This window comes from Heptranchias perlo, chromosome 5, assembly GCF_035084215.1.
Source record: "Heptranchias perlo isolate sHepPer1 chromosome 5, sHepPer1.hap1, whole genome shotgun sequence".
NCBI lineage: Eukaryota > Metazoa > Chordata > Chondrichthyes > Hexanchiformes > Hexanchidae > Heptranchias > Heptranchias perlo.
In genome coordinates this window covers 69728401-69740507 of record NC_090329.1, presented here as the reverse complement: position 1 = coordinate 69740507, position 12107 = coordinate 69728401, and the positions used below count along the sequence as shown (strand labels likewise).

General features: G+C 43.8%; 1 protein-coding gene across 1 annotated transcript in view; it reads right to left on the bottom strand.

Annotated features, from left to right (window-relative positions):
- The window catches only part of themis (thymocyte selection associated), a 47630-nt gene that overhangs the window by 5436 nt on the left and 30087 nt on the right, over positions 1–12107 (bottom strand). Inside the window, exons 3-5 of the mRNA XM_067984568.1 lie at positions 8773–9228; positions 5484–6535; positions 3093–3255 (exon numbers count right to left, since the gene is read on the bottom strand). Coding sequence (XP_067840669.1) covers positions 3093–3255; positions 5484–6535; positions 8773–9228 — 1671 coding nt within the window. The remainder of the gene's footprint in view (positions 1–3092; positions 3256–5483; positions 6536–8772; positions 9229–12107) is intronic.

Here is a 12107-nt window from a genome sequence, read left to right as displayed (position 1 = left end):
ATTAATAAGCAACAATTAAACCCAAGTATCATATGCTAATAATTTACAAATTACAATAACAGATTACCATTTGATAATTATGGAGCTTTGCCTCACAATTATTATTTTTTTTTAATGTAGACACCATCAGGCAATTGTTCTCAAACTTTTCCAAGCCAGGACTCAACAATAGATTCTTAAAGTCATTTGTACTCTGGTAAGTCTGCAGGGGAAAAAAAAAATTCTCTCTCAACTCTCTTTCTCACCTCCATTTATGTTTCTCTATTATACTTCTGTTTCGCTCCTTCACTTTTCATTTTTGTTAGGTAAGGGTATATTTTGTTAAGTAAGGGTATATTTTGTTAAGTAAGGGTATATTTTTGTTAGGTAAAGGTATCAAAGGATATGGATTAATGGCAGGTAAATGGAGTTGAGGTACAGGTCAGCCATGATTTGACTGAATAGCAGAACAGGTTGGAGGGGCTGAATGGCCTACTCCTGTTCCTATATTCATTTCTGACTCTCCTCTGATAATTATTTTCTCTCACTCCCACTATTTCTTCCCTCTCATCCTACCCCTTTACTTCTTTTCACATTCCCCATTTTCTATTCCATTTTCTTACTCTTTGGCTTTACCTCCTCTGCTCGTTTCTGCAACATTTTTCCCTATTTCCTGTTGAATGGAAGACTGCAATGGTGGGTAGTACAATGCTGCCAGTGGAACTCAGAAAGCAGATCAGGGGGCTGATGGAAGCCACAGTGTGGAAGATAGTCGACCGGGGCCACTGATTGACCCCGTGAGATAGCAGAGTGGGGCTGCTTCTGGGGCTTATGGAAAGTGGAGGACGCCCAGGTTAAGCTGGGCTCATCTCCACTGACACTGCTCTTATTGAAAGCCAGACTTTGGTTGCTTCTATATTGGTTCAGTTTTAATTCAGATTTGGGGAGACGACATCCTTGATTCAGTTTTTCATGGGCCTATGAATTTTGCACCAGGGTAAAGGAGCCAGATTTAACAGGAGGAATGTGGGATCGTCTCATGGGCGCCAGTTCCTTGGAATCCAAATTCAAACAAGACCAATATAAAAGCAGCTTTATACAATTTGATCTCACCATTCCCCACCTGGACAGGATTCCCAACCTACCGGTGGGCCACACTGCAGAGTTAGGGAAACAGTGGCATAGAATGTCCTGGCAGTTATGTGTCATAGCATCTAGTGCTGGAAAACAAGCAGCAAACAATACAACATGGTAATAAAACTCTGTCCAAAAATGAGAGTTTCGTTCGGGGGAATAATTAAAAGAGACAATTTGCACAGGGCGATTTTTACTAAATAATTAGCTGCCATATTTTTTTTATTTTTTTTTATTCGTTCACGGGATGTGGGCGTCGCTGGCAAGGCCGGCATTTATTGCCCATCCCTAATTGCCCCTGAGAAGGTGGTGGTGAGCCGCCTTCTTGAACCGCTGCAGTCCGTGTGGTGACGGTTCTCCCACAGTGCTGTTAGGAAGGGAGTTCCAGGATTTTGACCCAGCGACAATGAAGGAACGGCGATATATTTCCAAGTCGGGATGGTGTGTGACTTGGAGGGGAACGTGCAGGTGGTGTTGTTCCCATGCGCCTGCTGCCCTTGTCCTTCTAGGTGGTAGAGGTCGTGGGTTTGGGAGGTGCTGTCGAAGAAGCCTTGGCGAGTTGCTGCAGTGCATCCTGTGGATGGTGCACACTGCAGCCACAGTGCGCCGGTGGTGAAGGGAGTGAATGTTTAGGGTGGTGGATGGGGTGCCAATCAAGCGGGCTGCTTTATCTTGGATGGTGTCGAGCTTCTTGAGTGTTGTTGGAGCTGCACTCATCCAGGCAAGTGGAGAGTATTCCATCACACTCCTGACTTGTGCCTTGTAGATGGTGGAAAGGCTTTGGCGAGTCAGGAGGTGAGTCACTCGCCGCAGAATACCCAGCCTCTGACCTGCTCTCGTAGCCACAGTATTTATATGGCTGGTCCAGTTAAGTTTCTGGTCAATGGTGACCCCCAGGATGTTGATGGTGGGGGATTCGGCGATGGTAATGCCGTTGAATGTCAAGGGGAGGTGGTTAGACTCTCTCTTGTTGGAGATGGTCATTGCCTGGCACTTATCTGGCGCGAATGTTACTTGCCACTTATGAGCCCAAGCCTGGATGTTGTCCAGGTCTTGCTGCATGCGGGCTCGGACTGCTTCATTATCTGAGGGGTTGCGAATGGAACTGAACACTGTGCAGTCATCAGCTAACATCCCCATTTCTGACCTTATGATGGAGGGAAGGTCATTGATATAAGACACATTACCATGTTTATACATAAAAGGAGAGTACAATGATGGGATCAGCGATGCAGTAATCTCAATATATTGCTAATCAGACCCACCACTACAAATTTATAATCTTAGTTTAATAACCAAAGAAAGCATTTTGTGAAAGTCCACATTGCTAGATACAGTACATTTGGATACATAGATACACAAAGATATGGTGGTGGTCAATGTATAACTAAATTTCAGGAGCAGGTTATTCTTGGCTGCTTCACAAATTAGCCTGATAAAACCATCTTTTTAAAATTGTATCAGGAATCTATGCACCTCATGGATTCAACAGAATACCTCACTGGTGATGGTGAGACCTTTACTATCACAACTCAACATGCCTGCGGCACTCTGGTGCTATTTATTTTTATCAAGCAGATTTTCATTTTGTTCTAGGAGAGTAATCAGCAATTTTACTGTCCACAGAATCAATACATCAAACCTATAAAAAAACAAACATAATAACTCACTGGGTCAATTCTTCTTGAAACTGAATTGGGAAACTTCTGATCTATTTCCAAATTCACCTAGCCTGAACTGGCCATAGCTTGTAATGGCAGTTTCATTTAATAAATGTGGTGCAACTTTAGAAATGTGGCCCTGCCCTGAACGAAGATCAATTGAGATGTAAAGAAGCCTAAAACCAAATCCAAACTCTGAATTTGAATTCACCTGGTCGCGTGCATCCCTACAGATTATACCAATTAAGTTCTGGCTCTTGAAGACTCCTGAAAGGGCAGCTCCAGTTCATCACTGGTAAGGTATCTCAAGTTACAAACCTTTCAGCAGCATCAGGTCTGTTGCTGATGCTCTGCGATCTGATCTTTCTTTCGCATGTTCTGTAATTGTTACATCATGAACAATATTTTCTGGTTTTCCAGTAATGTCTGGAACATATTTTTGAGATTTTGGCTTGTTTCTTGGCATCTCTGTTGGTGAATTCTAATTTAAAAAGCAAACACAATGGGAAACAGTACAAGAAATCTACATTATATATTAATAATATAAACCATGATCAGTGAACTGAAAAACATGCTTTGGTTACCTTAACTTCTTCAATGCTCTCCTCAGCAGCCTGCTGAGTTCCCCCCAACACAAAGACCATTCACCCATTACTCCTGTCCTCAGTGAGCTCCTTTAGGCTCCCTGTCTCGAAAGCACCAAATTAAAAATCCCCATCCTCATTTACAAATCCATCCATGATCTCTCCCCACCCTACCTCTGCAACCTCCTGAAGCCTTACGTCCCAGCCTGTGCCCTTCGCTCTGGTCTTCTGTGCATCTGTTCCCTCTACTCCATCATCGGTGGTATAACTGTCTCAGCCTACTCTCTGAAAGTCCCTCACTAAACCTCCATCTTGTTACATCTCCCCTCGCTTTAAAAGCCTCCTCAAAACCTATTTTTTCAACCATGCTTTGACCATCACCCATAATTGTTTACTACTTGGGGAGGTCTGTTTCTCCTCTGTGAAACACCTTAGGACATTTAATCCACTAAAGGAGCAAATTATTAGTGTTACAAAATACAACTTCTAAGTATGATTATTTAACTTTGTCTTTACAAGTGCAGGCAAAGAATAAACAACTTTTTACAAAGCAACTTTCATAACTCTCTCATGTTTTGGTAAGTTAAAAATACTCACTGTATGGAACTGGATCAGTGGTTTTACACACCTCTGTGATACAGGTTTAAATCCAGCCCAGACTGAAAAGATGACAGTCTCATCTCTCTTTTTTGACTGCGCCCTGTGAGAAATGAATTTGTGCAGTCCAACCCAGTTCCTCAGTGAGGGTGTGATCGGAATACTGCCCACAATTCAGCACCAATTCAACAAATTGCTAGTCTAAGAGGTTGCAAGAATAGTTGGTGTTCGTGAATAGTTGGAATTCTGAGGTTTGGCTTAAAGCAGATGGAGGTTGAAATTACATTCTACAATATTTATAACAAGCTAACGAGTTCATATGAGATTCCTTTAGAAATTAACAGGTTAATGCCATTGTTAAAGTAGGAGGAATTTCATACAAATATGTTACTGCGGTCATAACTAATATTGGTTAGCATGAGCTTAGTTCAGTTGTTGGGGCAGGGTAGGGGGAGATTTACCCACTATCTAATCTATGCTTTATGTAACCTAGGATTACTGGGCCCTGATACCAGATGCAAAGAACTGAAAAGTGTCTCATTTCCCCCACACAAAATTCACCAAAAATACATGTTTTTTAAAAAAAGAAAACTTGTTCTGGTTAAGCGAAAATTAATATCAGAAGAAAATGATGTAACATCTTCATTGGTGCAATAGTGTCTCTTTATGTCACTGTAATATGCTTTGTATTTACAACAGCTTAATAGTCAAAAAAACATTATAATTGTTGATATGTAAGAAATGGGAGGGAGACAGTCTTTCACTTAGTTTATAAATACAATAGCTCCTCTATAATACATTGATGTATTCTAACGTAAATTATTTCTGGCCTCCTCAACTAACGAACACCATAAAATATCCTCTATACATCACACCTTTCGATACAACACATGTTTTATAAAGTTCCGGTAGAAAGGCTCATTTTATCTTGTGTTTTGAGTTATTATTCCCCCACCCATCCCCCAATTTTCTTCCTTCCTTTTCTGAAGAAATTTCTGGGTTATGTTCCATAAGCACCGGTTGCCTTCCCCCACCCCCGCCTCACCCAAGTGGCCATTATTCATATATGAACCTCGGCAAGCTATTCAGCTCCTGGGTAAGGCGGGGGTGGATGTGGGCAGCATAGACCACTCCTTCCTTAACCCAACTCCACACACATACACTTCCAGGAATGGTTTATGGATAGCGTTCAGGAGTAGTATGACTGGCCTATCTACCTCACCTCAGTCATAGTGTTCTTATCGTCACCCTGGCTGAGATCACCTGACTCAGCACCTGAGTCCTTCCTATCCTGTATGGCTCAGTTACACACTGGACAGACTTTTTGGGTCAAGCCGTTGTTTCTAATAAGCTTCTCTGTACAGATACTGGCACAGCAATACTTCAATATGGTCATCTTAAATAAAATTTTAATTTTCAGTATATCTGGCTTTATATAAAGTGGCCGTTTCACCTAAACAAATATGTTTTTAAAAATTGGTGGATCTGTAAGTGTAGTATGTATCTTTGATAGGGAATATTGCCTTACCTTTGGAGACTTGGGAGGGTCCAGTTTCCTAGGTTGAGGTGGAAGCAGCTTCAGCATTGTTGTTGATGTTATGGGTGATTGAGGTTTCTTCGGAGGACGTGGTGGAGGATGCAAAGTAGAGTTTTCATACCTCCGCAACATGTAGTACAAATCTTCACTGATCTCCTCTACAATGGTTTTTGGTGTAGAACATGGAGCTTTTGTAGCTGGCTCCTGCAGAACTTGGATGGACATGTTTACTCTCTGAACTGGAATCTTGAAACATTCTGATGGACTATCCAGCAAACTGACCAGAAGGCACGGATCTGCAATTTCTTCTTCAATTCGTAATGAAGGCAAGGCTGCTAAATTATCATTGATTGACAAATCTCTTATAGATACTTTAACATTAAAGGGAAGGCTAAAATTTTCACAAATGTCAGAAATATGGTACTGCTTTTTATCATGGATGACTTCGACAAAGCTCCCTTCCATGTATGTTGGAAGAAGGACTTGTTCATAGTCTTTTCCCATGATTTTTTCACAAGCCACAACTTCAACTAGTCGTTTATCTCCTTCACAGCTGACTTCAATACTCTGGCATTGATGAACGAGAAACTGGTCTCCTACACAGACAGATGATAACTCTGCATGGTCAGATGAAAACTCTTTAGTTGCAATGACATGCAAGTGGTCGTTGTTCTTGTTGGCAAGCTCCAAGTCATATGCAGTTGGGAACTCTCTTGGTCTTCTTTTAAACCGTCCCTTGTAACTTTTGGGGATTAAAAAATGCTTTTTATTTAAATCACTCCTGTTCTCAGAGGCAATCGTTGTTTTGGCAAAGTGTTTCTCATGAATAACTATTACTCTTCCTGTTTTCAAGGAACTGTAAATGTGTTGGTTTTGGTCAGTGCACTCGATTATTTCAGCCAATAGAGGAAAGTCTTCATTGGGTCTTTTAAAAACATCACTTAATGACAGAGGCTGTACAAAGGAGTTAATGTCATAAAGCTCTGTTACATCTACAACTTCTACATCAAGGTTGGATGGTATGTGCACAATATCCTTTCGGACTGAACAAAAATATAAGAGAAAAAATAATCAGTAGTTTTCTTCAACGATGCACAGAATTAGTTATAACTATTCACAGTTTGGAATCAAGGAGTGCCTTATAATTTATATAGTCATATTTTAATTCCACCCCTCCCAACACCTCTCTTTTCTGGTCCCATTGAAGCATGCGCCAGAAGCCAAATAAGCAACTGCTGCTGCTAGGAGATACACAACACTAGCACAGTAAAGCCTTTCCGTAAGAGTGCACCCCTCCCCCAACCTTACAGCAATTCAACAGATACAAGCAACACAGTGGTGTGGGCATTGAACAAGTGTACCACCACTTCATGGCACTGATACTCTAATATGTTACATAACTACAATAGGTGACATTGTTGTTGTTTACCCAAGTTTACTTATTGTCCCTTCTCGCAATATCCGAGAATCTATTTTGGGCGTAAGTGACAAAATGCGCAAATCATGAGACAAAGGGGGAGATGTTATGGCCGTCTGCTGGGTGGAAATGGGGGAGATGTTATGGCCGTCCGCTGGGTGGAAATGGGGGAGATGTTATGGCCGTCCGCTGGGTGGAAATGGGGGAGATGTTATGGCCGTCCGCTGGGTGGAAATGGGGGAGATGTTATGGCCGTCCGCTGGGTGGAAATGGGGCGGTAGTGCTCCAACAATGAGGAGAAATGACTTAGCGCCCCATTCCTGCTGGCGGTGTGGCCGATGCTACCTTCCTAAGGGCCTATCATTGGGCAGCCGGAGTTCTTGCATGAGTCAGGCGGTAGGCCCTTTTAATACATGATTTGGGCCAAATGCCATTTTAGGACTCAATTGGGCAGACCATCCGCCCAGTTTCAGCTGGCAATCCTGCCAAAGAGAAGCCCAGAAGGTCATTTTTAATCAATGTTTGTGGGAGCAGGAGGAGTAGGAGTGTTCCTCTAGGTTCCACAAAACAGCCTGGGCCGCAATGGCTGCCTTCCCGGGTCGCCCCCCATCCCCCCCACCACCTCCCCAAGAACAGACCCCCTTTCCCCTGCACAGACCTTCCTTTTCCAGACGGTCCTATGTTAACGATGCCCAGCCCTCAAAATGGATCGGGCCTCCCGCCAACACTATCGGACACGGAGGGAAAATCTAGCCGTAAGTTTGCACTTTTGCTCTGTGCTATTATAGTATTGAATTTCAGCCACTAGAGCAGTTAAATCTTGCACTTTTTAAACAGTTTTCCAATTGCCTCTAAAGGAAGAAATACCGCAACAATAATTTTATACTCTTTAGCTAGACTTTATATAAATATTTACTGTAGCCTTACACATCCAACATGCATTTTCTGATTACTGAGCTAATAGAGATTTCAATGTCAGCATCTTTCAATGAACACAGTGGGGTATATGAATGCCTATCGGGAATTCAGGCATGCACTCCCATGTTTTTGCGATTCATTTTAATGGACAAAAAATTGTGACAGGTGTGCACACACATTCCTGAGATTCCGTTCCTGATGTGTAATATTTTGCACTGGGAATGCTGAAGACAGAAAGTTACCCCAGTGAAAGACTTCACACATGCAGCAGGGCAGTCCCTGATTAAGCATTACTGAAGACCCAAAGATCACGCAACTCAATGGTTGTATGTTTGTCTGAAAGCAGGTAGGGATAAATCAAGATTCACATTGCTGGTCAAAATGAGCTGTGGACCCTATTAATTAGGAAACTGCTTGCATATATTCAATTTTAAAATTGACATTGTTGGCATTTTTTAAACGGAGAATGGAAGCAGCACAGATTCTACTTACTTTGCCCCATCTAAAAATTTTACATTTTTATATTCTTCTTGTCCATTTATCTAGGCTTTATCAAACCATGGTTTGCAGTAACACTCAATTCCACCTTACAATTGTCCCCTTGTTCTAAATGTGTCCATTTTATAATAAAGGCATCATGGGGTATGGGGAGAGAGTGGGAATATGGTATTGAGATAGAGGATCAGCCATGATCATATTGAATGGTGGAGCAGGCTTGAAGGGCCGAATGGCCTACTCCTGCTCCTATTTTCTATGTTTCTATCAATTGTGATAAAACCACTAACAGATTGGCCAGTGTTTTCCACTGTTCGCTGGCCCACGACTTTCCGGCCATACATTTTAATGGGCAGAAAATCATGGGCGAGCGCAAAAGCAGAAAATCTCAGCCATCATTTTTGCTAAAAAGTGGTAAACAATGGACAAAAATAACCTATTTTTGCTTACATTTCATCACTGCTTGTATTTCATAGACAGGAACCAGACTCAGATCACCCTGAAGATACTCATTGTAAGGATTCGGTTCCCAGACGGCTAATGTTTTTGCGAGCTTCACGGCTCGCCTTCTGTGTTTGGGGATCTTCCATTCCATAATCTCCTTCAGCGTATAAAACTGGTCGTCTTCACATTCATAAAACGTCCCTTTGTGCGACAGTGGAATTCTTAATGTTTCGTTTTTACCTCCTCTGATAACTGTACAGTTCACATACTGCTCTCCATCCACATCGGCCAGAGAGTTTAGCACTATATGTTCCCCTTCTTTTATGAAGGCGTCATTCACTTGAATATCCATATTGCTGCAGAAGTGCGGATGACCCAAGCGGTTGTGCCCAATTTGTACTGATTTTGTAATATCACCAACACTAGTATAGGGGGTTGGATCAGCAAGAACCTTGAAGAAACCTGATGAAAGAATCATTCAAAGTTAAGTATTAGATGTTATCCTCCCCATCCAAAACAACTGTATGTGAAATAATGTCCTAATTTCTTTCTAACTTACTCATCATATTAACTTAATTTAGTCATTCTCCACATGTACTTAATGTTGCATCAAATAAATAAGGAATGGCTTCTCATATTGGTATGACTTTGCTGAAATTTCCACTTAGACCCAGTTCAGATCAACATAACAGGTATCAACTAGAATTTGAAGCAAAATTTAAACCATTGCTATATTATGGATCAAAAATGTATCTATTTATTCTTTCACTTGTTAACTTATTGTCTTAGTTGTTTGTTTGAATACCTACATCGCTGATTATAGGTTACTGCCAAAACCTTTTAGAAGACATTGGGCTCCATTTTAACACCCACTATCGGGTGCGTTCCTGGCGGGGGGGCTCCGAAAATCGGGGAAACCTGGAGCGGGTCGGGAGCCCACTTCCGGGTTCCGGGTTCCCCACAGACGCAACGACATGCGCGCGCTGCCCCTGCATGTCGGGACTCCCGCAGGCAATTAAAGCCGGCGGAGTGCCACTGAACAATATTTATCTTGGTACTTCAGGTCATTAACAGACCTGATTAAGGGAATATGTCAGGAGGGGTGGGATTTTAGAAACAACTGGGACTGTTTCCCATACTGGGGGAAACACTCCCAGTTGAAATGGACGTGTTGCAGCAATCAGCCTGTGGCAGCTGCAAAGGTCCATTTGACAGGTGGGGTGGGGAGACCCTCACTCATTGCAGGAGGCCACTCTGTCACTTGGGACAAAGTTTGGCCTCCACCACCCTCCTCCTGACAATCAAATTCACCAACTTGCACACTTACCCCGGGGTCCAGAGACATGTACTAACCTTGCGGACCCCCTCAGATGTACATCTTCCGGATGGGGGCCGCTGTAGCTGCAGACATGACCTCCTCGGAGGGCGAACAGCATCACCAGCCTCGCCGGCCAAGCCGTCCACCTCTGACACGTGGAGCTCCACAACAGAGTGCTGTGACACATCCACCTGCACAACAGGAGGGAGGGCTACCGCAGAGAGAGATGCGTCGCAGAGGGCACTACCCTCGCCACAGGGTCCACAGACCGAGGCTCAGCTTCCTGGACCTCTCTGAGCAGCAGTGCACACGGAGGCTCAGGGTCACTCGACATGTAGTCATGGACATCTGCAGCCTCCTTCATGCCGAGCTGCTCCCGGCTGGCCCGAGCACCATCTTCTTACCTGTCACTGTCAAAATCAACACTGCCCTCAACAACTTCTCCTCCGCATCCTTCCAGGGTGCCACCGGGGACATCGCTGACGTCTCTCAGTCGTCTGCACAAAAGAGCCCTGCAAATACACCTACACCCACTTTGCAGTGACACAATGGGTGGCATCAGGTGCGGGTCTTCATAGTGATCCTCAGGAAAGGGCATTATTGCACAAACCAGACAAGATTCACAAAGACGTGGCAGTAGTGGTGCCAATACAATATGTGATGTGAGTTGGTCAGAAATTCAATATAAGTAAAAACCATGACAAACCCTCAAACACCCTTGTGCATCCCCTTCATGCTCACGACACATTTGCCTTACGCTTCCTACTGCATATATCTGATGCATGACCTGTGGCTGCAGCACAGGTAGTGGCAGGTTGAGTGAGGCTGACCGTGAAAGAGATGCATGAGAGGGTGATTATGAGATAGAGCCATGAGATTGTATGAAGATTGGGTTGAGTGGTAGTGGCGGGATGAGTACTGGTGAGGTGAGTAGGTGCAGGTAAGATGAGGATGAGGTTTGAGTGGGTGTGAGGGGTGATGTGACAGAGTAGTGTTGGCAGTGCAGAAGGAGATGTGGGGTGGGGGCGGTGATGTGGCAGACGGAGTGTAGGGGAATGAGTAAGTGTACTCACTTTGGCTGACCTACTTAGGTCATTGCAGCGCTTCCTGCACTGTATACAGGTGGGCGATATGTTGGTGGTGCAGGTGACCTCCTCTGCCACCTCAAGCCAGGCCTTCCTGGTGGCAGAGGCAGTCCGCTTCCTCCCGCCAGCCGGGGGGAAGATCTCTGTCCTCCCCGTCCTCCTCACCCCATCTAGTGATACCTGGAGTGAGGCATCATTAAACTGGGAGCAGCCTTCCCCCTGGGCTGCTCCATGCTGTATTTTTTCCTATTTGTTGCAGCATCTGTCAGTGGAGGGCTGCCCCTTTAAATAGAGCTCCTCCAGCTGACAGACCTTACTGCGCATGCGCAGTCCGCCCGACGCGCAGCTCAGCAGTGGGGAACCCGGAAGACCAGGTAAGTGGATCCAATTAGGCTGAGATCGCGCGCGGGGCTGACTGATTTCGCCGGGCAGGTTACCCACGCGCCCAATAGCCCCCCCGCCGCGGCGAACCCGCAGCCCTGGCAATATTGAGCCCATTGTGTATACAAAGACACCAATCACATTACATTAAAAAAATTGTTTCATGCCCAAAACTTTGCACAATACTCCAACTGCAGCCTGACTAAAGTCTGCAGACTGTACAAGTTAAACACTATTTCCTTACTTCTGTATTCTACACCTCTAGATACAAAGTCAGTACAATTTAATTCATGGTTTTGCTGAGCACAATTTGTTGAGAAAGTTACACTTCACTCAACAAATTACATTTGACCACATTTGTCGAGGTGTTAGAAAGGAAGTGGCTTTCTAAATGTTTCATAATTTCTACTAAGTTTTTCAGAAACAATAAGGGCTGTAATAGCTTACATGGACCTTACTTTCCCAAATGTGAGATATGATAATGGGAGTGTAATTGGCAAATTAATTTCAATATAGATAAGAGAGAGTCTAACCACCTCCCCTTGACATTCAACGAC